Source organism: Neurospora hispaniola, assembly GCF_033458365.1.
Source record: "Neurospora hispaniola strain FGSC 10403 chromosome Unknown B0T23scaffold_5, whole genome shotgun sequence".
In the NCBI taxonomy this organism is placed as follows: Eukaryota; Fungi; Ascomycota; class Sordariomycetes; order Sordariales; family Sordariaceae; genus Neurospora; species Neurospora hispaniola.
In genome coordinates, this window is record NW_026944410.1 from 4,024,893 (window position 1) to 4,052,264 (window position 27,372).

Below are 27,372 nucleotides of genomic sequence, written 5' to 3' on the forward strand. Positions count from 1 at the left end.
CAATGCTCCATGGTTGGCGGTCTGGATTGACTGGATGAATGGATGAATGGGTATCGGTAGTTGATTGATAACTGAAGTCTGTGTGTCTCAAGACATGTGATATTCCTTCTGTTTCTGGAAGGTAAGTAGGTAAAGACGGAAAATCCATGGTTTGGTGTTTGATGCAACTTTGTCGATATGTTGGAGTGATATGCATGTGATTCTTCAAGCTGTACATAGGTAGTGTAAAATATCCGGATGGGTGTAGCAACGCAAAGACTTGCACATCTTTTACACCACCAACTGAACTCTTTGTCATTTGCATCCATCCCAGCTCCTCCGCGAGCTGCCGGCTTCTGGATCGGGAAGGATCATCATCAGCTCAGTGGAGGCCATGGGGGGGGCTGAAGAGCCCTGGCACTCGCCTGGCTCGCCTAGCTGATATGTACTTGACCGCTCGCTTCCACTGCAATTCATGGCCATGGGGATGGACATCCACTTTCGGCATCTCTGAAAATGGGATCAGCCCGAGAGATTTGCCCTTGTTTTCCGGCCTAGTTGTCATGGTTCGCTTGAGCACATGAAACGGCTGCGCAAAAGGGACGTCCCTGGTTGTAAACCTTCTTTCATGAAAGTACAAAGTGAAGGCTGACTGCAAATAGGAAAACACAATCTTGGAACCTTACCAAAACAGTCTTGTCAGTTTCCGGGTACCGAAGCAATGCGACGTCGGCAGCACCAAATGCGACTCGACGAAATTGCCTAGACCTGACGACTATATCAGACAGAGTGATAAACTAACCCACTCACTATCGCTGTTCCCAATCTAAAATCACCACCAAGATCTGCTCTTCGGTCACAGATCGTCAAGATGTGCAGAGGCTCTTTCTGCAACCATGCGACTGCCACATGTATGTAGTGTACACTAAAAAGACATTTTAATTCCAATTGGAGGCGCCTGCAAAGGACCCCAATGTCGCGGATATGCTCAATGCCCTTACCCGTTACATACCCGTCTCTGCATGGTGATCGCATTGTGATGGAGAGTGATGGGGGAATATCCCGACGCATAGGATGCAACCCACCCGTGTACCGCAGAGTAAGCTTCTTGATAATAGCGTGTGATTGGACTGGTCTGTGTCCGCGCAGTGTTGTAGTCGCTCACTTAAAGCCTCATGCTTGATCAAATTTTTACAGCGGAGTCTTGGCTATTTTGGTGAGTGACGCCGTATTGCCTCTTGGACCCGGTGGCATCGTTGGCGGGCCAGAACGGAGGATTCACGTCCATACATAACACCGCATCTGTAGTTGCTCTCGGCGGTTGAAATGTTCCACAGCAAAGAGGGCCATCTCCGAGTTCTCTCGCATGTGAAAGCTGCGCACCATCTCACCCAAGACCGTGGCTCCGTGGCTTTGTTGGTGGTGCTGTGATCCGACGATGGCGACCCGAGATGCGTTATGGTGTAGGAGGCAATGCTCAAGAACTTTGTTAGCGGGCGGCAAGGGCGTCTAAAGTTTAAGTTTGTTGGCTCGACTCTTGGTAAAAATTTCAAGTTGGACGAGGCTGTGCCAACCGCCCACCGTTCCGATACCGAGGCCCAAGAAGCAAGGAAGTGATTTCGGGGAACCAGATCCGATGCGACCTGAAGAACCACCACAGGGCACCCCAAAACCTAGCAACCAACCATTCGCGCGACCGAGCCGGAAGACAGGACGATACGAGGAACGATCCGCTATCCGTCCCTCGGTCCAGGCAGCGAATCTTCATGAGGTAAGCTTTTAGGTGGTGACGATGTGACGGCGGGGAGTTGTGGCCTCTTGCCTTGGTCGCATCATGAGCCGGCTTCTGTAGCGGGCTCCCTGAATGGCGAATAGTGGTGAGGAAAAAGAAGGAATACTATTGTATTTCCTAAGGTCTCGACCCATGGCTGTGTACGCCTTGCCGTGCTCATTTTGCATGCGATCGCCCGAAGGATCTGGATACTGGTGATGGCCTGATGCCTCTCAACGCCTGGTCCTGGTCGGGGATGCGTACCCAAGCGGGCAGTCCCGGGAAGTTTCGGTATCCGGCTCCCCAACAGCTTCGAATGCTATAGATGGAAATAGGCAGAGGCTGAGTGTCTGGGGATTTATGGGAAACGAGAGTGGGCAGGACCTGAGGCAGTGATGCTAGGCTCAAGGGGTCGCCAACGCCCGGCCCGGGGATGACATCCGGTCATTCAGTTGGTTATTCTCATGGAAAAAGACTGGCCTCGCCCCCTTTCCAATGCATCCGATGCAGTTGAGGAGTGAAGGATCTGGGTGGCCGACGGGCCGGTCTGGTTTGCTGAGTGGTGGTCCTGCATGTAATGAAAGTGATTTTCGAGGTGCGAATGGAACAGTGTGACAAGCGTGACGTGGTGGTGAAAGTGTTCGGGCACTGGGCCAATTGCAAGGGGAAAGGAGGTGATGGAGTGATTTGGGTAGGCGAAGATAGGGCACAGAGGGTACCCAGCATAGCGCTTTCGTCACGTGCATTGCCAGAGTATCAAGGGTTGACCCTGCTTCACTTCGGAATTGTTTTGAAAATCGCGTATTTTACTGTCGTTGGCGATCGAGGAAGATGCGGAAACAGAAGAAGAACGAATTGCAAAAAGGAAACGAGGCACGCAGCCGGGCAAGTCAAGAAAGTGAGAGTTGTCTTGGCGTGGATGGCCCGTGCTTTGTCAGCTCCAAGTGGCCTGTGCCCCCTGCCTGTTCCTGCAGTGATCGACTCGCACTTGTGCATCCTCGCCGACCGTGATGAGCCGGAGGCGCTCACTGACTGCAGCTCGTCCCGTCGATTCCCGTCCGTCCCTCGTTCAGTCTGACAGAAAGAAGAAACGAGCCGCTATCGGTTATTACACCACCGCTTCTTTAGAGGGCCGAACACGAGTGGGATGCTATTCCGATATCCCCGCCACCGGGCCTCTACCTAGTAAGTACTGTTTCCCGTCTGCCGTTCTTTTGGGGATGAACAACTGGAGATTTCAGCATCATCATTCTGCCCCCGAACACAACATGTTATTTTGGACGAGGATATGGAACGTTACCAAGTCTATCCCAGCCGATCTACTTACATTTCACCCAGCAGTGCACAATAACGTCATTTTCCCTCGTTTCGATTGCCTGTGGTGCCAAGAAAACCACGCTACGGAACGCTTGGGTTTCCCAGTACTGTTTTGGCGTCTATTCTTGCGCTTTCCGAATGGTGCCCGCCCCCCGTTTCACGGTCCGCTCTCTCGCCAGTGATCAAGTATCCTCTACTAACTGGATCATGGACTCTGGTTTCCCAAGTCACCTCAACTTCCAGGCTGAAATCTTCAACACAGCGAGTGAGCGGGAAATGAAATTTGGTCGAGTCGTGCCTGTCTCTCCAAATGCAGGGTCGTTAATCCATGTCGCTGCGACTCCACTCGTACAAGGTACCTCTCCGCGGCAGCGGAGGTGGACAGTGGACGTGGGTGGATCTAGTGGGGACGGGCCAGGCACTTGCAGGGACTTGGCAGGGCAAGAGCAAGGGCTCTCTTTCTTCGGGGACTCGTCGCTCGCTCGTCTCTTTTTTTTTTGCGGTTCGTCCATCAATCACGGCGACATGGGGGACCTACCTAATATCCAATACCCGGCAATGGCACATTATACGCTGCACGCTGCGAAGGCTCTCAATCAAGTCGTAGTATCGATACACTAGAGAAGCAGATGACGGGCGGTTCGTTCTTGGTACATTGCAACATGGCATGCACACCGTAATCCGACGGATGGCCGCTGCAGTGTCCTCGGCGACGTGGGATTGGATGGAATCCTCTTGCGAATTCCTTCAACTGGGCGGCCCTTCCCTCTTTCTTGACCTCCGTCATACTCATCCCCTCCTTCCGTCGGTTCCACTCACCTGTTGTCCTCTTTTTCGTTCCTTCCGGTTTGGGACACTGCACGGTACTGTACTAATCCTATCACACGACACACTCCACGCAGTCGTTCATTCCTCAGTGAGGTCGCTACGAGAGCGACGGAGGTCTTCAGGACATCGGCATCATCACATCAGACTCGAGAAAGTCTTTGCTCTGCAGTGGTTTCCGTTGGCCCACCAAGTAAACTGAACTGAGTGACTTCAACTTCATCTTGACCAATTCAATCCGTCCGAGTCACTTCTTTCATCTCGTTCGTGTGTTGCGCGACGCGCTGATACTTACACTACGGTTCGACGTCGCTCGCTGTCATTACCTCTGACCACCACCACAGTTTCCACAACTGAATACCACAGGTTCGTACATATCTCAATTCTTACCAGTGCTTCACTTTCCACCTCCCGTCACTGTAGGTAGGTACCTTCACAAATGTCACCTTCAAAAGAAACATCCCGCTCCATCAAGCGATCCAATTGCCCCATGGCAGCTTTCCGCTCTCCTCAGATCTCCTCACTGCACTACACTAGTGTGTTCTCGCCCATGTCGGCACTGCGCCGCCCCGGGCCCCCTGGTATGCAATTATATGCACTTAAACGGTCCCAGGCCCCGGTTGCTGGTGCCATCACACATTCCTCCCTTGATCTTTTTGCCTCCTTCTCCTCTTCAGTTGTTCATCAACCACTCCCAAGCCTCCCTGCATTCCACTACATTCTTCAACACCCTCCTGTTTCCTATCCAGCTTGTCTGATCAAAACAAGTCTCATCGCCATCCTTGTTTCCTCTCCTTTCTGCTAGGTTTGCTTGACGGCCTAGCTAATAACCCTCGTCTCAGAACAACCCTCGACGGCGGCAAACTCGACGACAAACTACATCTCACCCTCGCTCGTTTCACCATCCAGCCGTGCGCACTCACTACCTGACACTAGACAACACACAGTTCGACAAGGAAAATAAATTGCTTCCACTTTGCCATTGGCCCAAGGCTTCATCATCGACTATACGAAGCTCTACTCACCTGCTACTCTGCTACCCGGAATACGCGAGACTTTGTCAAACTTCAACGGTTTGGCTGGAACCTTTCGTTGTGCGGACTTTGCCCGGGGTCCTTAATCGTCCGGCACATGTTTAACTCAAGGCTTCTCGCATCCGACAGCCATGGCATTGCAGAGTAGCCGACCCATGCGATCAAGCCTGCAGGTAGCCCCTTTAACCATACAAAAGGCCGACTCGGGAAGCGAACCATATAACAACAATGGGTCCAACCGAGGCTCGACCCGCGCATCTACCCGCTCTACCCAATCCGAAATGACATCCCAAAGCGACAACTTTATCGACAGCCATGTCAGCAATCCTCCTCCCATCTTTCACAACTTTCTCCAGGCTGTTTACCCCTTTCACCCCGAGTATGTCATGACGGACTCGGCCGTCACCCTGCCACTCAAGGAAAAGGACATCGTATTGGTCCATTCAGTGCACACAAACGGCTGGGCTGATGGCACTCTGTTGAAAGATGGCTCTAGGGGATGGCTTCCGACTAACTACTGTGTTCCCTACAACCCAGAAGAGATGAGAATACTTCTCGGAGCCCTGGTCAGTTTCTGGGATCTCATGCGATGTGCATGCATAGACAGCCGGGAATTGTTCAATGGCAACAAGTTCATGAAGGGCATTGCTGGTGGTGTGCGATATCTGCTGGTACGTTGTCAACGTCCGTCAACTTAAATTGTGCTCTCCCCTGCTAATACTCGGACAGGAGCACACTGGGTGTCTGCAGAAAGACTCCTCAATCCTGCAACGACACGTTGAGCTCAGGGAGAGCCGAAGGACAATCAATGACGAACTTAGAGCGCTGGCCCAGACGGGCAGGAGATTGGACAGAAAGCTGAAAGCTTCTCACAGGGTGCTTCGCGCAACAGAACATCAGATTAATGAACTGGTGGACAACCTGATTCTGCGAGCTTTCAAAATTGCGCTCAGGGCAGCCGAATTCTTTGACATGATTCAAAACGACAAGTCCCTTCGACTGACATCAGTAATGATCATGGAGACCGTTATGGAAGAGGAAGACCTAACACCAAACACCGATCCTGTGGTTCTGGCCAGATCCAGCGACGCCATTGATGCACGCTCCCGTGCCGACAGCAACGGAAGCGCAACCGGGCCGACGTCATCAGAAACAAGCCAGGCCCCCACAAACGGCCGTTTGTCTCCCGCCTACCAACCGAGTACAAATGCTAACCGGTTGTCTCATGGGAACTCTCTTGAAATTTCCCACCGTCTCTCGTCCGCAACCCTTTGCCACCGCGTCAGTTTGGCTGGCTCTTCGCCGCTCTCACAGGCCCACAAGCTCGTCTCCGAACGTCTCACCAAAAGCCAAGATATCCTTGTATCTCACCTTGCTTGCTTGATGGGTCGTCTGCAATTGGAATGTGTATCCCGTCCTCAGCTAGCTCTCGGTGTCAAGCAAGCCATTACAACTGGTGGAGATTTGCTGCTGGTGATTGACGTTGTCTCGGCGCGAAACTCTCTCAGCATCGAGACATTGGCTCCACTTCGTGCCGTTATGTACGATCGCATCGAAAACCTTTACCAAACAGCACGCGAAGTTCTCACCCAGAACATGGAAGATGCCATCGTTCCCAAGGAAGGCCGCCGCTTGCACGTTGCCGCTGTGGGCTGTGTCAAAGTCAGCGGGACATGCTACGACAAGACGAAATGGGTTATCGGACAGATTGGCGATTTCGAGTTCGAGTTCGAGGACAACAGTCTTGATTTGGCCTTTGATTTTTCTGCTTTCGACGCTGTTCTGGACGCGAAGGATACGCGTGCTGCGGATTCGGTCAGCGTTGCCGATTCCAGCAGATCGGAGGCGTTGACTATGTCGACAACCGTCACAACCGCCTCTACGCCCGCTCCAAGGCCAGCAAGTCTGGAGCTCAACAAACCACTCCCTGATGTTCCGCTTGTTTCGACTCCAGTTGTGGAAACGTCGCAGGAGGCCATTGAAGACTCGGCACCTGTTGAGAACACATCATCAGTGTCTTCTCCCCGTCCGTCGCTACCTTCTCTTCCCAAGCTCTCTACCGAGATCCCGCCTGCGCATGACTACAGCCCTACCGAGGCATCCGCCGCCCAAGATGGCGAGTTCCATTCTTTCAGGGCCGAGAGCATGACTGCCTCGAGTTCCGCATCAGCTACTACTTATATCAGCCGGACATCGGAGTCAAGCATGATCTCACAGACATCCACTCGGGCCACAACACCGGATCTCACCCATGCTCCCGGAAATCACCATCCTTCGGCATCTAACGTGAGCCTGTCCGACAGTACGACACTTAGTGAAGATAGCGACGATGCCGAGTTTAAGCTACTCGAGAAGACGTATGCTCATGAGCTGATTTTCAACAAGGAAGGCCAAGTGGCTGGAGGTTCCCTTCCGGCGCTGGTTGAGCGTCTCACTACTCATGAGTCGACTCCTGATGCCATGTTTGTGTCCACATTCTACCTCACCTTTCGTTTGTTCTGCACGCCGCTCAAGTTTGCTGAGGCCCTGATTGACCGCTTCAACTATGTCGGAGAGGCTCCGCATGTCGCTGCCCCTGTTAAGCTTAGGACGTACAATGTTTTCAAGAGCTGGATGGAGTCGCATTGGCAGGAAGAAACTGACGCGGAAGCATTACCCGTGATTAAGAGCTTTGCCGAGTCCAAACTCGCAGAGCTTTTGCCTTCTGCTGGAAAGAGATTGCTTGACCTCGCCGAGAAGGTGGCTAACAGCGGCAGTACTCTTGTACCCCGTTTGGCTGCCTCCATCTCCAAGACCGGCACCTCTGGCTCTCAGTTCATTTCTGCCGAGACGCCTCTCCCTTCGCCCAATCTCTCAAGGGGTCAAGTGCACGCACTCACCAACTGGAAGGCTGGTGGTGTCTCCCCATCCATCATGGATTTTGACCCGCTTGAGATCGCTCGCCAAATTACCATCAAGCAGATCGGTCTCTTCTGCTCTATCACTCCTAAGGAGCTTCTCGGCTCCAAGTGGACCAAGAACAAGGGAGTTGGCGCACCCAATGTCAAGGCCATGTCGACTTTCACCACCGGATTGTCCAACCTCGTGGTTGACACTATCCTCCAATTCGATGAGATTAAGAAGCGAGCCACCATCATCAAGCACTGGATCAAGATCGGCAGCCAGTTTCTTGCCCTGAACAACTACGACGGTCTGATGGCCGTCACGTGCGCCCTGAACGACTCCAGCATCAAGCGCCTGCGGATGACGTGGGACACCATCAGCTCGAGGCGCAAGGAGACGCTCAAGTCTCTGCAGGCCATTGTCGAGATCGGTCAAAACCACAAGGCCCTCCGTGCTCGGCTCGCCGACCAGGTCCCTCCTTGCCTTCCATACGTCGGCATGTTCCTGACCGATCTCACTTTCATTGATGCGGGCAACCCCGCCAAAAAGACGACGGATGCGGGCCTGACGGTGGTCAACTTCGACAAGCACATGAAGACGGCCAAGTGCATCGGCGAGCTGCAGCGATTCCAGATGCCCTACCGCCTCACTGAAGTTCCGGACTTCCAGGAATGGATCCTCTCACAGATTGAGAGGGCGCGCGAGATTGAAAAGACCGGAAGGACGCCTGCTCAGGTGTTGCACTATCGTCAGAGTCTGCTGCTGGAGCCGAAGGAGCAATTGCAGTCTCCGGTGGAGGGCCCATCCTCGGGTTCCAACATGTTCTCGTGGATCAGGCACAACCATTCTACTCATGGCTTGCCTACCTCTGCTCAAGTCTAGTGCACTTTATATGAACAATGTTCATCATCGGCGTCGGACGCCAGTGATACACAGCCACACCTGTGCTGTATACCAGTTTCGTGAGGTGGTGTCATTATCTTGGGCGACCACCCCGAATTTTGTTATCTTTTTTTCTTGATACCCATCTGTTTCTTTTATTTGTTTATGGCGTTATGGCATGTGAGTCGTACCTGCGCAATGTTGACCATCCTGTCCTTATCGAGGTTAGGGAGCACAGCTACACATCAGCACGAGCCCACCATGGCTCATTATCTTCATTGTCGCTTTATAGTAGCTTCGCCTGAACATGGGCTCTCGATGCTGCTTTTCACTTTGTTATTCATCTTGGTTGCTTTCAGGATCATTGGCGCCTTACTGGGGTTGAATTGGATTGGTCTTTTGCTCACTTTCTTTTTTGGTTTGAAGTGGAAAAAGAGACAAGGCATTACGGATCAACAGGACAAAAGGAGTTTGGGTGGTTTTCATATCCATTATATCGCGTTGGCTGGGGATAAACGCTCTGCTCAGTCCAAGCGGCTAGCTGGGATGCATTAGGTGTCGATGACACAAGGAAGCATGGAGACAGGAAAGGGATTTCCACACTGTACGGAGTTGGGAAGTCATGATGTTATGAGAAGCAGCCCTTTGGGCCAAGTAATGGAGAGAGGCAATACCCTGTTGAGGAGTATAAACATGTCAAGATAGTGCTAGCAGCCTGTGAGACCGATGAGCGTGTAGCAGAGCAAGTAAAGACACCATTACCACCTATCTGTATGTGTCAATGAGTTTGATCGTGGTGATTTGTGTTGAACTGAAGCTGGTAGGTGAATAGACCAGGGGTGATTTGAAGCACAACGATGGAGGTGTCAAGTTGCTCATATCGCAAAGTTGAAATCGAGTTTGGACCTCCGGACCAACATCTACCCATCAAGTATGTCATACCAACGAGATCTCTGATTAGTATTTCCAAAACAGGCATCGCTAATAACAGGATTACATGACCACCAAGCAAGCAAATGATACCCAATAAAGCTACAAATAGCAACAACCCCACAGTCGCCCATCCTTCCCATGCTCACCTCAACCTCGATGGCCTCGACCGTCTTCGATACTCCTCGACATCGCCCCACTCCAACCCACCCCCTTCCCTCCTTGTATCCACCACCTTCTTCTTCCTCGGCCAGTCTGGGCAGATATCGATGCTTTCCCTTGGAAAGACCAGTTCCAAAAACAAGAAGATCAAGTAATCGATAATCACACAGACGCAAAATAGTTTGCCCGCCCAGACTCCACAGCCATAGTACCTCTTGAGCCGATCAATCAGGGCAAAACTCTGCACCCCGCTCCTCATCCCCCTGGTGGCCGTGACCGCCGTCCACGACCCATTACTTCCGTTCCGGTGGTCTTTTAGGTGATCATACCCGTAGAACTCTGCTTCGCTAATGGCGCCCGATATCCCATTATACACCCTCTCAGTGCGTTCCGCTACGTTGGTCCAGCTGTACATGTTTTTGACCTGTTCATGAAACAGCTCGGTGCGCACTTCGTTCCGCCTTAGTGCTGCGATGGCTTTCCCCGTGGCGGCGACCAGGTCGTCTTCTTCGGGTTTGGCAAATACCGTCATGTGCCCTGGTAAGACTTCGGGGATGCCGCCGACTTGGGTGCAGACGACGTAGAGGCCGCACGAGGCGGCTTCGACGATGACGGTGCCGAAGGCTTCGGTTAGCGAGGGGTGGAGGTAGATGTGTCCGCGCACCATGACGTCGCGGACTTCGGAGTGGCGGATGGGACCGAGCATCTCGACGCGGTCTTGGAGTACGTTTTGCTCAATCATTTGTTCGAGGTCGATGGACTTGGGACCGGAGCCGGCGATGATGAAGCGCGTGTTGGGGTGGGCGGCGAGGATGCGGGGGATGGCGGCTGTAAGGAGGTCGGTGCCTTTGTTGTAGAAGAGGCGGGAGATGACGACGATGGTGATGGGGTCGTGAGGACCCAAGATGCGACGCGGGGGGGTTAGGGAGGAGGTAAGAGAGGAGGATGGGTTGGGGGGCAGGCCGGGGATGGGGGAGGAGATGGAGGAGGGAGGGGTGGTTGTGGTGGTTGGGTAGCCTAGTGGACGGAAGTTGTCGGCGACGACGGCGTTGGGGATTACTGAGACCATGAGAGGGTCGAGGGAGGCGCGGAGGACCGTGTTTTCTTTGCTGTGTCACCTTGTTAGTAGGAGTTTGAAGAGAAGAAGAGGGGGGATGAGAGGGGGCATACCAAGTATGAGAAACACAGATGACATGGTCCACGTCGCTCAAAGCAAACTTGAGCAGCTTGTTGGTAAGAATACTCGCCGCATCCGCAAACCCAAACAGACTGTGATCCGTAAACACGGTCCTTAGTCCCATCGTCCTGGCGTGCAAAATGGCTTCATGACATAGACTCGACAGAGAAGCATGACCATGCACGATATCGATCCGTTCCCTCAATACAATATTCCGGAAAACGGGGAAGAACGAGAACACAGTCGGGAAGGTGGCGCTCCGGTAGATGACGAGAAACGGTACATGATAAACTTTCAAGCCGTTAGTGAGATACCGAACCCCCGTTCGACCTTCGTAGGCGTGCGTGATGATGATGACTTTGTGGCCGCGGTCGATGAGCTTGGTGGAGAGTTGGTAAATGTGCGATTCGATGCCGCCGGGTTGGGGGAAGAAGAAGTCGCAGACCATGGCAATGCGGTAGGTGGGCGCCATGATGGGTGATGTATGGGTCACATTGGTGCCCGCCTTGTTATCTTGGTGATGATATTAGACGTGACTTTGTTGTGGTGTTGATGGTGGTGATGGTGGTGGATGGTTCATGTTGAGATAAGAGTATGTGTTAGTGAGTGAGGCGAGTTGCCCCTGCAAATGAGAGGGAGTGAACAGTCAAGTGTAAACAGACGAACATCGACAACTGAAGACGTCCCCATGTCTTGGCAGCCGTGGACCGCCAAGGTGCGCATTCCAGGGGTAAGTGATGTTGGAGGATCCACTGATAGCGATAAGCAGGGGCCTAGACGGGCGGTAAGACTTGGCAATTCTGGTGATCCCCAGAAAAAAGTTGGGATCCACTTTTCGTATGGAGCTCCGTCATTCGTTGTTTTGTTTTCTTTTCGAGCTTCGGAGTTTCGATTTGGTTTCCATTTTCAAATTGACATCAACCGACAAAGTATGTACTATGCTTCTTGCTGTTCCACAAAGTCAATTGACCGCCGACTATAACTAACAGTAGTCACAGTCACAATGTACAACAGATACATCCCCCCACCCAAGTCAGCAGGCGGCGCGGCAGCCCCCGTGTCGTCGCAACCAGTGTCGCAAGCACCAGCGCAACCAGCACGAATTGTCTTTGGCGACGATGACTTTGTCGCAAACAAACAATCAAAAACTGTCGTTGAGGCACCAGTACAACAAGTAGAGGAACCCAAGTCCAAGTCGAAAAAGTCAAAGAAGCAACGCGACACCGACGACGCCGAAGAGCCCCCACGAAAGAAGACCAAGACCGACGACAATGACGACGAGCAGCAACAACAGAAAGACGAGGCGCAACCCGAGGCGACGAGAACAGATACATCATCCATGAAGAAAGAACCCAAGAAGCCAAAGAGAGAAAAGAAAAAGAAAGAAAGCGTCCTCGAAAAACCCGCCGACATCGAAGATGACCACATCCGCCAACGCCATCGCTCCGTCTTTGAAAAGGTCGAAAAGGCTCTCAAATTGAAGGAACTACAGGGCGACGAAAAGGAAGACACGCCAGAGCCAGAAGAACCCGTATACGACCTCGGTCCCCTCCCCCAACCTGCCCCCGTCGTCGTCGATTCCTCCAAACTCACCTACGAGACCCTGCCCCCTTGGCTCGCCAACCCCATCCGCGTCACCACCGAAACCAGGAAACAGTTTACAGAGCTAGGCATCTCCGCCGAGGCAGCCAAGATTCTGGCTACAAAGGGATTCCGAGACGCCTTTGCCGTGCAGACGGCTGTCCTTCCTTTGCTGTTGCCTAACCCCGACCTCCAAGGCGACGTGGTGGTGGCTGCTCCTACGGGCTCGGGAAAGACGCTGGCGTATGTGTTGCCAATGGTGCAGGATATTGCACTGAGCCAGACGACCAAACTCAGGGGGGTGATAGTGCTGCCGACGAGAGATTTAGTGCAGCAAGTCCAGCAGGCGTGTGAGGCTTGCGCGGCAGCGTTTGCGGGGAGTAGTGGCGGGAAGAGGGTGAAGGTTGGGACAGCGATGGGAAACCGGCCGTTCAAGGAGGAGCAGGGGGTTATCATGGGAACGGAACAAAAGTACGATCCCAAGGGTTACCAGAAGTGGTTGGAGAGGCAGAAGCAGTTGGTGGATCTGGATGGGGACAGCGAGCAGGAGGATGAGGATCTTGACCTGCAGCTGAAGCGGCCGTTGCCTTATCATGTCATTCAGCATGTGCCCAAGGTTGATATCCTCATCTGCACGCCGGGTCGTCTGGTGGAGCACATCACCAAGACCAAGGGCTTCACGCTCGATTATGTCCGGTGGTTGGTGGTCGACGAAGCTGACAAGCTTCTTGCGCAAGACTTCCAGCAGTGGTTGGATGTGGTGAACGAGAAGTTGGCTGTCAGCAAGCCTGGCGCGAGGGATTTTGCTGCGAACAACAAGACGGGACCGAGGAAGGTGATTCTGTCAGCGACTATGACAAGGGATATCACGCTGTTAAACGGGCTCAAGCTTTCAAGGCCAAAACTGGTGGTGTTGGAGGGTGCAAAGGCTGGTGACTTGGCGATCCCTGCCACGCTCAAGGAATACGCCATCAAGATCACCGAGCCAAGTCTTAAGCCGTTGTATCTGGTGGATTTGCTACAGAGCAAGTACCTGGTTCCCATCAACGGCGAGGACGTCGCTGCTGGATCGGAATCATCCAGCTCCTCCTCCGATTCATCCTCAGACTCCTCCTCAGACTCCGACTCCGACTCCGACAGCGAAGCCGAGCCCACAACAAGAAAGGCCAAGTCCGTGTCCAAGCCCACCACATCAAAGGCAAAGGCAGCAGCCTTCCCCACCACCGCCCTCATCTTCACAGCCTCCAACCAATCCGCCCTCCGCCTCTCGCGCCTGCTCTCCCTCCTCCTCCCCCCTTCCTTCGCCCCTCTAATCGGCACCCTCACCTCCTCCACCAAGACTTCGGTCCGCTTGCGCACCCTATGTGCCTTCACTTCCGGCAAGCTCCGTATCTTGGTCGCCTCCGACTTGGTATCCCGTGGTATCGACTTGTCGAACCTCGACCATGTCATCAACTACGACCTGCCCCTTTCCGAGACGTCGTACGTGCACAGGGTGGGCCGCACAGCGCGTGCAGGCAGGGAAGGCAAAGCGTGGACGCTAGTGGAGTTTGCGGAAGCGAGGAGGTTCTGGAGGGAGTTTGTTGGTGAGGGACAGGGGGCGGTGTGTAATGTGAAGAGAGCGGAGGGGAGGACGGTGGAGAGGGTGAGGGTTACTGAGGGGATGGATGAAGAGGGGGAGAAGAAGAAGAATGGTGGGTTTGGTGAGGAGAGAGTGAAGGAGTTGGAGAAGGCGCTGGAGGTGTTGAGGGTTGAGGCTACTAAGAGGGGGTGAGTGTGGTTTGTTGGTGTTCGTCTGATATCCAGGGAAGTTTATATAGGGTAGTGGTAGGGTTGTGTATAATGTACGTGCCACTGAAGATTCTTTAACTAGCTGTTCAAAGGTTTAGTTACTGTGACGGAAAAAAACACTGCATTTTTGTATGAACACATCATTCCATTCTGTCAAACACACCAAGATACCCATTGCCCAGCACTTGCATCTAATCCCGTGTCCCGAGTCCCGATACGCTCCTCCATCGCAAGCATTCACAACCGCCTTTGTTCTTCTCAATTCCCTTCTGCCCATGGATCAGCAACATGAATGCCACTTGGCTGCACCCTCGAAGTAGCACTTCCATATCCGTTCCCGCCCCTTCTCTCACTACCCGACCTACTCTCCTCATCACTCCCTCCCCTCTCCACATCCCTTCCCTCTCCATCTTCATCATCATCAACCTCCTCAATACCAACATGGCCCTCTCCATTCTGTCCCGCACCAAGCAACGGCCGTCTCTGTGCTCCTCCATCTTCCAATCCCCGGTAGCCATCTTCCTCATCCCCATGTGGCACCCCAAAGCTCTGTAGAAGTTTATTCCACCAGTTGTTATTTCCATCCCCTCCCTGTCCACCATGTCCCTCACCATTAACCATCCCACTCCCATCCCTTCCTCTTCCACCCGCCGTAGCCCTCCCATCCTGTCCTCCTCTCCTCCTCGTTGCCCCCGTCCTCGCTCTTCTCGTCGCCATCCACCTCCCCACTCCCCACCCCAAAATCTGCACCACCAATACCCCGGCCACGACTCCAATCTCCCCACCCATCACCCCCCTAAACTCCCCTTCCCACTTCCCGGCACACCCCTCCCTTCTCTCAGGCCACATCTGTCCACATTGCTCCGTACCCTTTCCTGCGCTCGGAAAAGGCCAACTCATGTGCTTCGGACTTCGGAACCCACAGCATCCCAGAATATCTTGGATCTTGCGAATGGTGTCGGCGTCGTGCGCCCGGAAGAAATGCGACCAGGTTTGTTCGAGAGCGCAGTGTTCGATTGACCCCGGGCCGGAGTTGGGGAAGGAGGAAAAGGGGGAGGAAGTCAGGGAGCTGGTGGCTACACTCAAAAGGATGAGAGAGAGGACGAGTTGGGTTGTTTGCAGGGTTTGGGAGAGGGTGGGGAGGAGGGATCGGAGGGGTCCTGGGCTAGTAGAAGATTGTTGAGGTCGGCGCGGGGCGTGAGCTGGGCGGAGGTGGGTGAGTTGTTGAGAGGGGTTGGAGGGGTTGGGGGTTATGGTTGAGGAGGAGTGGGCGGCTATGCACTTTGGCGGATTTTGTGGGTTGGGACTGGTGGTGGTGGTGGTGACGCGGTAGAGGTAGGCAGTGTTGAGAGCGGAGAGGATGGGGAGGAGGATGGTCAAGATGGTTAGACCTGGGGAGATGGGGAGGGAGAGGGATTGGGCGTGGATGTGTTCGTAGATAGCGAAGGCGAGGAGGGTGAGGATGATCTGTTGAGGGGTGTCAGACAATCTTGTCGGCAACAACGTCAATTGTATGAAGGCTGAATGTGGTGGCATACCAAGGTGTAGATCAAGCCTAGGGTAATCATGGTTACGGCTGTGTGTGCCCCAAGGCACGACTGTTTTGATACAATTCAATGTTGAAGTGCAAGACTGCGTGTGGTTGAGATGGATGGATGATGAGGTCAAGTTGAAAGAGGAAGAGTGACGGATGTAATGTGCAGTTGGAGTTGCCTGATGAGCACGGCCCGACGCGCCGCTTTATATGTAACGAGTAACGTCCGCTTGTGTGACGTTGACGCGCGGGCGGTTGCAGGCGGCCATGCAACGAGGCCTACAGACCCCTCACTGGCTGTTTGTTGGATGATGCCAGGCAGGTAGTGAAGCAACTGAAATGTGCAGAAATCAAATGGAAATCGACGAATGACTTGTTTTCAAGTGAAAATAATAATTCTGACTTGTCCGGTTTGTCTTTGATAAGTTGTAAAACTAAACTCAATGCGCTGATCATCGAGGTTTCATCCGGCCTAGAAAATGCAATCCCTCAGCTCCTTGCCATGAAATGCAATGCAAATAATACTATACACACCCCCAAATCATACACATGTTGCTCTCTCACCTCAAAGGCATTACCACACCCCATAACATCATACGGCTAAAGCACTGCAACCCTTCGATCCACCAAGACGCCCTTTCCCATAACCCAGGTTCTTTTGTTCGCCCCAACGCGCTCGCTGTCGCTCTTTCACACTAATCTCATGTCCTCGCATGTCCCCGTGTTCCGCAAAGACAACATAACAATCCCACCGTGACCCTCCTAAGCCTCCTCCTCGCCGTAATGGCCGACCGGCATGCTAAGATCGATCTGTAGCTCATCACGGAAGAGTTGGTTGATGGTCGAGTTGTCGCGCAGATACACCCACTCGCCCTTGGCCGTGCCCTCCTTTTCGTTCTGGCCGTCACCTAACGCCACATAGTCGTAGCGCTTGGGACCGGATTTGGGCGAAGACAGCCAGATCTGCTTGTTGGGCGGTTGCTTGTTGATGACGTAGGTGCCGATGCCGTCGTCGAACGAGACGGTGAGGACGCCAGCCTGCAGAGCGTCAGAATCTCTGACAACTATGCGAACGAGAGAATGACATACCGAGTACTCAACGTCAATGTCTTCCCGCTCGTCCTGAAGTTCTTCGAGGTGGGTGACTAGTCTGTCCATGTACTGATCGGCGAGCTTGTGGTACTCGTCGTCCGTCAACTCGGTGGCGGCGCGGACAACAGTGGGAGCGGCCTCTTCCTTGGGCTGGACGGGCTGTTTGTCGGGAGTGATCATGTTGCCATTGGGGCCGGCGGTTGAGTAGAAACGAGGGACTGTCGCTCTTGGGAGCAGTGAAGCCGCGGCGAACGGGGTGGAAGTGATGCGGGTGTTGCGGGAGATTCCTTGGAGAGAGCGCAAAGAAGCTCGCGCAACCTTGAAGACGCCTGTACGCGACATGATGACAGCCCGTGGTACTGATGTTGTTCGATAGCGTTCAAGAAGTTGTAGAGTTGCGACTGGCGCAATTCGTTGAGTGAAGTGTTGGAAGAGACAGAGAGAGGTTTCAAGCTGAACTGAATAAAAGCTCAACGGTGTGTCCCGTGGAAGGTGAGATGAACGAGTGGGTCACGGGACAAGAACACTGCACAATGGAAGTAAGGACGGAAGAATGGAGATCAGAGGGCTGGAATGACAGGATGAATCGAGGAGAACCTTGAAGGAAACTGAATTGGAAGATTGGAGTTTCACTTGTCCAGTTTGCAACTTCCCTCGAATGAGTGAATCGAACCATTAAAGTTCCTTATCGTCCCGAGCTTCCACTTGACTCCCGCTATCGTGCCACTGATGCCCCACTCCCAGAGCTTCCCCAGCTTCCACTGTAACAGTTAAAGACGGAACTGAAAGCAGAGCGCTGGCGGGCACAAGTCGCGTCTTAGCAGCGGCGGGAAGCTCTAGCTGAGCGTCAGTTAGTGCGACGATGCAAAAAGACAAGCAGTCATGCCTAGATCTCTGCATTGATGAAGGTACCCTCTTAACGCTTGCTCTCTGCCGTTTGCTGCCGTCTGCTAGGCGCGTGCCTCTGCGCATTTAGCGGGTACAGCCGCACGTCATCGCACCCCCACCACACTTGATCGGCCGAGTCCAGCCCGATTTATATCCACTTTTGCCTCCCGCAACTGCAGCCAAAGAGCCACTGCGCTGGGCTCTGTGCGACTGCCGCCGCCAAGTGCAACTGAAGTGTCCAGCGAGGTTCTCATTTGTTTTCTTCTCTTCAGTTTCAACCAAGTCACCCTCTGTTCTTGAAGCGCGTTGGCCGTTGCCGTCTTTTTCCCACACCGTCCACTTCCAGGTTCCCAAACTGTCACACGGCGCCCACCATGATCAACGCATTCCTCGTCTTCAACGGCCAAGGCCAACCACGCCTCACCAAATTCTACACCCAACTTGTATGTTCCCCTCCTACTTCCATCGCCTACCCTTCTCGATTACAGTCACTAACACCCTCTCCCCATTCACAGGACACATCAATCCAACAACGACTCATCTCCGAAATCTTCACCCTCGTTGCCAACCGTCCAAAGGGCTCCTGCAACTTCCTCCCCCTTCCACCCCTCCTCGCCGCCTCCAGTACCTCCACCTCCTCGTCCGAACCACACAACGACGTCCCCTCCCTCGTAACCTACCGCAACTATGCCACCCTCTATTTCATCATCATCTCAACCTCGACCGAGTCGCCACTGGCTCTTATCGATCTGATTCAAGTATACGTCGAATCTCTGGACAGGTTGTTTGAGAATGTGTGCGAGTTGGATCTGATCTTCAACTTTGAGACGCTACATGCGACGCTGGGCGAGATGATTGTGGGAGGAGTGGTGATTGAGACAAATATGGAGAAGATTGTGCAGGGCGTGAGGGCGCAGGGGACGGTGGCCAAGAGGCCGGTTAACGAGAGTAGGGGAGGCGGCATGGGGCTAGGAAGTGGACTGGGGGCTGGGTTGGGAATGGGAGGGAATTTCGTCTGGAGTGGACGATGAGGTTCTTGGAGCGAGCATGGTCTTTACATCAATGCGCTCCGGTGTTTGGGGTCTCTAGGAGGTGGCTTTGTTCGTGAAGAGACTGGAAGCTGTCAGACGGGATTAGAGCTCGTACAGCTCTCGAGTAACCGGCATTCAAAAAAGGCGACAAAATGCCACATAAGCTTGACACCAGCAAGGAGCAGAAACCATAGATACCCACACCTCCCCAAGGTATTACAACGCCAAACACCCACAAAAGGATACTATACAAAGCATGATACAATCGGCTTGGTCCTGTCAATCCCAAGCCTCAGACCTGTCTGTCGAACACTACATCTGCCGAGGACGGGACCCGCCTTGGACGCTAGCCTGCGACTCCTGGGACTGGATCCTCGCGACGGGCTTGGGAGCTTCATACTCGAAGCCAAGGGAGTTCCAGAACCACTGTCGGAACTGAGCATGGAAGTTAGGCACATATGGGTCATCAAGAAGTGAAGTGGGCAAACATACCTCATAGAAAGGCTGCCTCTCGTCCTTCCAGTCCGCAAACAGCAGGCAGTAAATGAGGACAACTAGACCACCATCAACATTAGGTCATTAAATCACAGCCAGTATATACCCACAACTAATAGTCCCCAACTGCGCCAACTGCACCATCTTGTTCCATCTCGGCCTCTGCGCAATGTGGTGAATCTTCCTCTTGTACCGCTTCTCGTACTTGAGTTGTTCCTGCGGGCTCATGGTCTTGAAATCGGGCGGCCATGTTTTCTTGGCCGGGTACTGTGTGAGAAGGGCGGGACTGATGTGGGGGAGCTTGACAAAGGCTTGTGGCAGCTCGTTGGAATTGGCGGCTGTTGATGATGCCTTTTGGGCGGCTTGCCGGATGGCTGTTCGAAACATTGTTTGTCGTTGTTTGTTAATAAGTGAGGAGTTCGTTGTTGTAAGTGACGATATGACGATACGTGTACGCGAGTAGTTGTAACAATAGGGTTCAGAGGGGAGTCCTGTTAGTGACAGGGGAGACTGGTCATTGGGGACAGAGTGGAATGGATCATATGGAGCTCATGATGGAGTTGATCACTGCATGGATCCGAAGCCATTTCGAGGTTGCCCGATAAGATAAGAGGTCGGTTTGTGGCTGGTGAGTAACTTTAGCAGATACACTGCGTAGCTCTTACTTGAGCCACCGACTAAAATGATAGAGCCCGGTACATAAGCCACAGTCCGCTGAGTGGATGCCGCCGTCTTGCCGTCGGGTGCCTGAGAGGGACTAGGTGGGTGAACTGCACTGACCCCGCGAAATGCCCGGGCGTTACAGTGCTTCAGTTGCCGTGCCCCTCCAAACCAAAGAATCTGGATTGCTGGAGGCGACTGACTGAGCGAGTTCCGTTGCCGTTGTCGTCCCAAAATTTCCGGAATCTGACTCAATTCCACAGGTCAGTCATCCCGTCAAACAAGCAGCAATCCTTTCTGGTTCTGGCTTCACTTCTTGTCGCCTCGCTGTGCTGTGCTTGTAGGTACAACAGTCAATGCCGAGTTTCTAACACTTCAGTTTGCGAAACAGAGAATTCGCAGTCCGGGTTGCCGACTTCGGTCTTTCTTTTCTTCCTCCTCTCACCACCAAGACCAGACATCACCACATAAACAAACATGGCCGACACAGCAGCCGTCGCCAAGGGCGTCGAGAACCTCTCCGTCTCCGCCTCCAAGACCAAGGAGCTCAAGGGCACCGAAAAGAGAGACACCCTCATCGAGATCGAGAAGAGGTACCAGCAAAAATGGGAGCAGGAGGGCGTCTTCGAGGTCGATGCCCCCTCCACCGCCGAGTTCCCTCTCGACGCCATCACCCCCGATGAGCTGCGCCAAAAGCACCCCAAGTTCTTCGGCACCATTGCCTACCCCTACATGAACGGCCGCCTCCACGCCGGCCACGCCTTCAGCTTCTCCAAGATCGAGTACCACACCGGCTTCGCCCGCATGCAGGGCAAGCGCGCCCTCTTCCCCCAGGGCTACCACTGCACCGGTCTGCCCATCAAGGCCTCGGCCGACAAGCTGGTCAAGGAGATTGAGATGTTTGGCCAGGAGTTTGAGCGCTACAAGGAGGACGAGGTCGTCGAGGGTGCCGCCCCTGCCGCTGCTGCCCCTGCCGCTGCTCCCAAGACCAAGGAGGACCTCACCAAGTTCAACGCCAAGAAGGGCAAGACGGTCGCAAAGACGGGCGGCGCCAAGTACCAGTTCCAGATCCTCAAGTCTCTCGGCATCCCCGTCTCGGAGATTCACAAGTTCGCCGACCCCCAGTACTGGCTCCACTACTTCCCTCCCGAGTGCAAGAAGGATCTCACCAACTTTGGTGCCCGTATCGACTGGCGCCGTCAGTTCGTCACCACCGACGCCAACCCCTACTACGATGCCTTTGTCCGCTGGCAGATGAACCGCCTCTTGGAGCTCAACAAGATCAAGTTCGGCAAGCGCTACACCATCTACTCCATCAAGGACGGCCAGCCCTGCATGGACCACGACCGTAGCGAGGGTGAGGGTGTCCTTCCCCAGGAGTACACTGCCCTCAAGCTCAAGGTCACCGAGTGGGCGCCCAAGGCTGCCGAGGCTCTCAAGGGCAAGCTTCCCGAGGGCGCCAACGTCTACCTCTGCCCTGCCACCCTCCGTCCCGAGACCATGTACGGCCAGGTCTGCTGCTTCGTCGGCCCTGCCCTCAAGTACGGTGTCTTCAAGGCCGCCGAGAACGAGTACTTTGTCATTACCGAGCGCGCCGCCAAGAACATGGCCTACCAGGGCATTTTCGAGAAAGAGGGCGTCATTGAGAAGGCTGCTGATATCGTCGGCTCCGACCTCATCGGTACCCTCGTCAACGCGCCCCTCTCCGTCCACAAGGAGGTCTACGTCCTCCCCATGGACACCGTCCTGGCCACCAAGGGTACCGGTGTCGTCACCTCCGTTCCCTCCGACTCTCCCGACGACTGCGCCATGATGACCGAGCTCGCCAAGAAGCCCGAGTTCTACGGCATCCAGAAGGAGTGGGCCGAGAAGGAGATTGTCTCGGTCATCAAGACCCCTACCTCCGACCTCCTTGCCCCTTACCTCGTCAAGAAGCTCAAGATCAACTCGCCCAAGGATGCCAAGCAGCTCCTCGAGGCCAAGGAGCTCGCCTACAAGGAGGGCTTCTACCAGGGTATCATGAACTACGGTGACTTCAAGGGCGAGAAGGTCGAGACCGCCAAGCCCAAGGTCCGCCAGCAGCTCATCGACGCCGGTGACGCTTTCGCCTACTCCGAGCCCGAGAACAAGGTCGTTTCCCGTTCCGGCGACGAGTGCTCCGTCGCCCTCATGGACCAGTGGTACATTGACTACGGTGAGGACTCGTGGCGCACTATCCTCTACGACTATGTCGAGAACAAGGACGGCAAGGGCATCAACACCTACTACGCCGACACCCAGCACGCCTTCAAGGGTGTCATCGGCTGGCTCAAGCAGTGGGCTTGCGCCCGTACCTACGGTCTCGGCTCCAAGCTTCCTTGGGACCCCAACTTCCTTGTCGAGTCTCTTTCTGACTCTACCGTCTACATGGCCTACTACACTGTCGCCCACTGGCTGCACAGGGACCTCTTCGGTCGTGAGAAGGGCAAGGGCAACATTGGCGCTGACCAGATGATCGACGAGGTCTGGGACTACATCTTCTGCCGCACCGAGCTGTCTGACCACTTGGTCACCAAGTCCGGCATTCCCAAGGAGACCCTCGACTCCATGCGCCGCGAGTTCCAGTACTTCTATCCCCTCGACATCCGTGTCTCGGGCAAGGATCTCATCCCCAACCACTTGACCTTCTGGCTGTACAACCACATCGCCCTCTTCCCCCGTGAGTACTGGCCCAAGTCCGTCCGTGCCAACGGCCACTTGCAGCTCAACGGCGAGAAGATGTCCAAGTCTACTGGCAACTTCATGACCCTCGACGATGTCGTCAAGAAGTACGGTGCCGACGCCGCCCGTGTTGCTCTTGCCGATGCCGGTGATGGTATTTCGGACTCCAACTTTGTCGAGGATGTCGCCGACAACACCATTCTCAGGTTCTACACCAACAAGGAGTGGATCGAGGAGACTCTCAAGGACGAGTCTCTCCGCACTGGCGAGCTCAACAGCTTCCAGGATGCCCTGTTCGACAACGAGATGAACGCCCTTGTCAACGAGGCCCGCAAGCACTACGAGGAGACCTCGTACAAGCTTGCTCTCAAGGCTGCTCACTACGATTTCTTGAACGCTCGTGATATGTACCGTGAGGCTTGCGCTGCTGCTGGCATTCCCCTGCACAAGGACTTGGTCACCAAGTACATCCGTCTTCAGGTACGTTTTTTTTTTTTTTTTTTTTTTTTTTTCCCCCTTGCCCCATCAACATTTTCACTTTCGGTACTAACTCGTCTTCCAGGCCCTCGTCATCACCCCTATCGCCCCTCACTGGGCCGACTACGTCTGGCAAGAATGCCTCGGCGAGCCCAAGTCCATCCAGTTCGCCCGCTGGCCCGAGGTCCCCGCCGCCAACCCCGCCCTCACTGCCGCTCGCGACTACGTCCGCACCACCTCCTCCGCCATCAACTCCGCTGAGGCCGCCCAGCTTAAGAAGATGGCCAAGGGCCGCCAGTCCGACTTCGACCCCAAGAAGCCCAAGAAGCTCACCATCTTCGCCACCGAGAACTTCCCCACCTGGCAGGCCAAGTACATCGACCTGCTCTCCGAGGTCTGGGATGCTGCCACCGGCACTCAGAAGATCGATGATAAGGAGCTGAACGGCCGCATCGCCAAGATGGGCGAGATGAAGAAGGCCATGCCCTTCGTCCAGGCGCTCAAGAAGAGGTTGAAGGATGGCGAGCCCGCTGAGCAGATCCTTAGCCGCAAGCTGTCCTTCGATGAGAAGGCGACGCTGTTGGCTATGATCCCCGGTCTGAAGAGGACTGCTGGCTTGGAGAGCGTGCAGGTTGTTCTTGTTGAGGAGGGCAGCAAGACGGGCAAGGACTTGACGAATGGTGGTGCTGAAATCGAGGTTACGGCGCCAATGGCTGAGGCTGCTCTTCCTGGCCAGCCCAGCTTCTTCTTTACCAATGTCTAAAGAGGTGATGCGTTGTAGGATGGGAAATCTACGTGGTGGGTAGTGATGGTTTTCTGATGAGTGTCATTTGTTTGGGTTTTGATATCATGGATGGTTAAAAGTTTTAGCGATGAATAGATTTGTGTTCATCTAGGTGACGGATTATGTGTCCAAGCTCTCATGTTCAAAAGACACAGCTGTGTGGCGGTGGTTGGCCTGATGTTGGGATGTGTCTGGTCGCGTCACTTACACTGGGAGGCCTCAAAGCATCGACTGTATCGTCTTGACCCAGTGGGCAAGGAAGAGCCAGAGCCGCTTCATGGGCAACCAAGCACAGTTCTTCCCCTGGAGAGCCCGGGTATGTTAGTTCGGAGCTCGTTGTTCTGCCTGGTTTGGAACCCGCTCGCCTGCTTGAGTTCCGGAGAGTTGGCCCGGAGGCTCGAGCACCGGCGGTCGGACCTCACTGCCCCCGTACACAGGATGTTCGGCTGCTCGTAACTACAGTCCTCAGCAGCCATCCAAGTATTCAGCTTCTTCGGAGAGCACGTGAAGAGGTCGGCGCTATTGCGAGGCTTGCCAGTTACGAGGGCATCAGCATGCTTCGGAAACATCTCCCCGCTCCGAAGGCAGAATGAGTTGAGGAGTCCAGGCTCGGGGGAATAGGTCATCCCTGTTGATTGCGTAGTTGTGTCAGCATCATGTTGTACTAGACTCCCTGAAGGGGATACGAAGCTCCAGTGTCGGCCATGATGACCTCACTCCTGAAGTGAAGCCGAGTGTTCATCCGGCGTTGGACTTGCCCACAGCCTTCCTGGAACTTGGAGTCAGCTCTCATGTTGTTCGTCCCCGGTAGGCAGTGCAAGCTTTCTCTTTCATCATCCAGACATCTTCAGCGTCTTGGTATCTGATCACCTCATCTCCAGCCTCCCCTCATCTAACCTTTAATAGCCGTCTCCTTCCCTTCGTTTCTTCCGTCATCTTACCTACCTCACAACGCTTTATCATCCTTTCTGCTCTCGTTTTTCCCCTCGAAGCTAAAGCAAGACAAAAGTCAACGAAGAGAGGATCAGCTCACTCGCTACCAAAGCCACGAAATCTACCAAAGCCAAAACAAGCCAGCCACCGACCGGTCCTAAAGTCACCTAAGCAAGATGCGTTCCTCCACTCTCCTCGCTGTTCTCGGCACTGCCAGCCTTGCTGCTGCTCAAACCACCATTACCAGTATTTACGTGAGCACGCCGACCTCAACTTCTTCGAGTAAGTCTCTCTCTTTTGGTGTCCCGTCCATCCATTCTCACTGCCTTTTCCAACTGTTTTGTGTTTTTGTCACAGCACGTCCTCGTCAAAACGAGCGCCTCCAGTCTTGTCTAGCCTCTTGCATGATTCAATTCCCGTCCCTCCCTCGTGTGACAGGTGGTGGTGGTGTTATTCCACCTGCGCCTGCTGCCAAGGGGTGTCGGGGTCGGACGGACCGGCTGGATGGGGTTGCGCGTAATGTCGGACCTTGTCATCCCCATCAACCCCCTCCTCCTCCTCTTCCGGTCACTTTTCCACCGTATCCTCCCCCGAAAGCGCCTATCCCTGTTCAGACTCCTCGTCCTGTTCCTGTTAACTCGTTGTCTCCTGATCCTGATCCTGCGGGGTTTGTGCCTGGGAATGAGGATGAGGAGAACTACGAGGATCCCCCTCCTCTTCCTGACGACCCTCCTGTTGCGTCGCTTCCCCCTATGGGAATTTAGTTATCCCTACCTAACCACCTCCACCCCTTCTCTCCCCCCCCCCCCCCCCCCCCCCTTTCTCCGTTGTTTCCTCCTTTGAACCACGCTCTTCCTGCATCTCATCCACCACTCTCCCTCTTTTTCATCCTACTAACACCCCGAAAAAAAAGCCACCACAACAGTCACACCCTCCTCTTCCACCACTTCCACTTCCACCTCCTCCACAACCACCACCGTCTACTCTTCTAGCACCACCAGTAGCTACACTTCTTCGGGCGTCACTACCTCCACTTCCACCTCCACTTCTACTGCGTCTCCGTCTTCGGTGCCTAGTGCTGCGGCTGGAAAGGTGCCGTTGCAGGGACCGGCGGTGGGGTTGGGTGTTTTTGCGGCGGTGGGGATGGTTTTGTTGTGAGAGGGTTTCGGGTTTTGGGTTTCGGTTGTGATGTTTCGGGGTTGGATTCTTTTGGGTTACGGTTTGGATGGGATTTGGCAACGGTTTGGGGGTTTTGGGCTTGGGTGAGGAAGTAAATGAGTGGGCAAGGGGAGTTTGTGGACTTGTAGTGTCAGTAATGTTGGGTGGTAAGTGGTTTTCGGTGATGTTGGGGGGGGTGGAGGTGATGGAATAGAAGATGGGATGGCAAGGTGGTAGTGGTCATACAAATCATGATGTTGTTGAGTACGCTGATGTTGATTGTTGAGCACATACGGAGAGAGAGGCATCCAGTACCGATAGGAGAAAGGATTTCACGAGGGGAGGTGTGCGGGCGAGAAAGTCGAATTCAGGGTAATGATGTTAGGGGTCCGGGAATGAGATACTGGCGAGAACGAAAGCACAACAGCATCGGGAGGTGGACCTGGGGATGGAGGTCCAGATTGTTGGGGATTCACAAATCATTAGAGTGTGGGCAGCGGTATGAGTGGGCGAGAAGGGGGGGGGATTCTCAAAGATGAAGTTCTTGAGGTGGATGTTCTATGATAATGGAGAGAAGGAGAAGCAGGAGAAGCAGGAGGAAGCGTAATATGGAGTATTATTGTATATAAACAAAAGAGTTAATGATGAGTTTCTTTTCCTAATCATTTCGGTTAATTGACCTCCAAGATGTCATAACTCGTTCGAAATCTTCAACCTCTGTCCAAAGAAAAGGGGGAAAAAATAATCATGTCAGGAGAATGACCACTGCTTCGAAATGCCCCCCCCCCAAAAAAAAAAGGAAACATGATATAGTTGCTGGTCGCAGATGCATGGGGAGCGAAAAGCCAAAAAGATGTTGTGGATGACCCCAACCCGATTTGAACGGATAACCTTTCGATCTGGAGTCGAACGCGCTACCGTTGCGCCATAGGGCCTTGTTATAAGTGAGGTCCATATTGGAACCCTATAACCATAAGCTGAAAGCACCGCAACCAGTGACAACTTGCTCATCTTTACGCACTTCGGTGATATGCATTCTAAGGGAAGTGCTTCAAGCCTTGGGTCCAGCTTGGGCCCCTTTAGCCAATATATATAATGGGTTCTGCGTTTTGTCTCATGGCATGTCTTTTGCGTAGCATGACTACAGCGATCGAGGAAGATTTTACTGTACCCGTGCACGGGTAGTAACGAAGCAATACAACGTCTTGGTAAGTTACGCAGCTTTGACTTACACGCATTGCCCGTCTTGGCGTACTACACGGTAAGATACTCCGCCTCTCCCCACACT

General features: G+C 53.9%; 10 protein-coding genes and 1 non-coding gene across 11 annotated transcripts; 5 read left to right on the forward strand and 6 right to left on the reverse strand.

Moving 5' to 3' along the window:
* Window positions 1-4,785: 4,785 nt before the first annotated feature.
* On the forward strand, window positions 4,786-8,774 carry B0T23DRAFT_179396 (ras guanine nucleotide exchange factor domain-containing protein). The gene is made up of 2 exons (XM_062833058.1): window positions 4,786-5,597; window positions 5,656-8,774. Exons 1-2 carry the CDS (start codon window positions 5,058-5,060, stop codon window positions 8,689-8,691), a joined length of 3,576 nt encoding a protein of 1,191 aa, XP_062692414.1. The 5' UTR covers window positions 4,786-5,057; the 3' UTR covers window positions 8,692-8,774.
* Window positions 8,775-9,506: 732 nt separating this feature from the next.
* Window positions 9,507-11,661, reverse strand: B0T23DRAFT_361302 (phosphatidylinositol N-acetylglucosaminyltransferase GPI3 subunit). Its single transcript, XM_062836280.1, has 2 exons — window positions 10,954-11,661; window positions 9,507-10,892 (listed from the first exon to the last, which is right to left on the reverse strand). The coding sequence occupies exons 1-2, from the start codon at window positions 11,430-11,432 to the stop codon at window positions 9,767-9,769; spliced, it is 1,605 nt and encodes a 534-aa protein (XP_062692415.1). The 5' UTR covers window positions 11,433-11,661; the 3' UTR covers window positions 9,507-9,766.
* Window positions 11,662-11,846: 185 nt separating this feature from the next.
* Window positions 11,847-14,366, forward strand: B0T23DRAFT_361304 (P-loop containing nucleoside triphosphate hydrolase protein). Its single transcript, XM_062836281.1, has 2 exons — window positions 11,847-11,889; window positions 11,959-14,366. The coding sequence occupies exon 2, from the start codon at window positions 11,964-11,966 to the stop codon at window positions 14,313-14,315; it is 2,352 nt and encodes a 783-aa protein (XP_062692416.1). The 5' UTR covers window positions 11,847-11,889; window positions 11,959-11,963; the 3' UTR covers window positions 14,316-14,366.
* A 1-nt stretch (window position 14,367) lies between these two features.
* B0T23DRAFT_341222 (uncharacterized protein) lies at window positions 14,368-16,026 on the reverse strand. Its single transcript, XM_062835887.1, has 2 exons — window positions 15,871-16,026; window positions 14,368-15,799 (listed from the first exon to the last, which is right to left on the reverse strand). Exons 1-2 carry the CDS (start codon window positions 15,898-15,900, stop codon window positions 14,591-14,593), a joined length of 1,239 nt encoding a protein of 412 aa, XP_062692417.1. The 5' UTR covers window positions 15,901-16,026; the 3' UTR covers window positions 14,368-14,590.
* Window positions 16,027-16,242: 216 nt separating this feature from the next.
* B0T23DRAFT_383445 (Frataxin-like domain-containing protein) lies at window positions 16,243-17,604 on the reverse strand. The gene is made up of 2 exons (XM_062837410.1): window positions 16,956-17,604; window positions 16,243-16,904 (listed from the first exon to the last, which is right to left on the reverse strand). The coding sequence occupies exons 1-2, from the start codon at window positions 17,298-17,300 to the stop codon at window positions 16,629-16,631; spliced, it is 621 nt and encodes a 206-aa protein (XP_062692418.1). The 5' UTR covers window positions 17,301-17,604; the 3' UTR covers window positions 16,243-16,628.
* A 415-nt stretch (window positions 17,605-18,019) lies between these two features.
* On the forward strand, window positions 18,020-18,877 carry B0T23DRAFT_413779 (Adaptor protein complex sigma subunit; the record flags this gene model as incomplete). Its single annotated transcript, XM_062839537.1, has 2 exons — window positions 18,020-18,289; window positions 18,362-18,877. Exons 1-2 carry the CDS (start codon window positions 18,221-18,223, stop codon window positions 18,875-18,877), a joined length of 585 nt encoding a protein of 194 aa, XP_062692419.1. The 5' UTR covers window positions 18,020-18,220.
* On the reverse strand, window positions 18,836-19,990 carry B0T23DRAFT_421511 (uncharacterized protein). The gene is made up of 3 exons (XM_062839769.1): window positions 19,483-19,990; window positions 19,370-19,431; window positions 18,836-19,312 (listed from the first exon to the last, which is right to left on the reverse strand). The coding sequence occupies exons 1-3, from the start codon at window positions 19,757-19,759 to the stop codon at window positions 19,190-19,192; spliced, it is 462 nt and encodes a 153-aa protein (XP_062692420.1). The 5' UTR covers window positions 19,760-19,990; the 3' UTR covers window positions 18,836-19,189.
* Window positions 19,991-20,509: 519 nt separating this feature from the next.
* B0T23DRAFT_319476 (leucyl-tRNA synthetase, cytoplasmic) lies at window positions 20,510-23,972 on the forward strand (the record flags this gene model as incomplete). The annotated part of the gene is made up of 2 exons (XM_062835125.1): window positions 20,510-23,212; window positions 23,295-23,972. The coding sequence occupies 2 exons, from the start codon at window positions 20,510-20,512 to the stop codon at window positions 23,970-23,972; spliced, it is 3,381 nt and encodes a 1,126-aa protein (XP_062692421.1).
* A 296-nt stretch (window positions 23,973-24,268) lies between these two features.
* B0T23DRAFT_397253 (uncharacterized protein) lies at window positions 24,269-24,786 on the reverse strand (the record flags this gene model as incomplete). Its single annotated transcript, XM_062838287.1, has 2 exons — window positions 24,269-24,621; window positions 24,711-24,786. The coding sequence occupies 2 exons, from the start codon at window positions 24,784-24,786 to the stop codon at window positions 24,269-24,271; spliced, it is 429 nt and encodes a 142-aa protein (XP_062692422.1).
* Window positions 24,787-25,102: 316 nt separating this feature from the next.
* B0T23DRAFT_444566 (uncharacterized protein) lies at window positions 25,103-25,690 on the forward strand (the record flags this gene model as incomplete). Its single annotated transcript, XM_062840902.1, has 2 exons — window positions 25,103-25,208; window positions 25,284-25,690. The coding sequence occupies 2 exons, from the start codon at window positions 25,103-25,105 to the stop codon at window positions 25,688-25,690; spliced, it is 513 nt and encodes a 170-aa protein (XP_062692423.1).
* A 1,257-nt stretch (window positions 25,691-26,947) lies between these two features.
* Window positions 26,948-27,019, reverse strand: B0T23DRAFT_t245. The gene has a single exon. It is a non-coding gene; the product is annotated as a tRNA-Trp (tRNA).
* Between the last annotated feature and the right edge of the window lie 353 nt (window positions 27,020-27,372).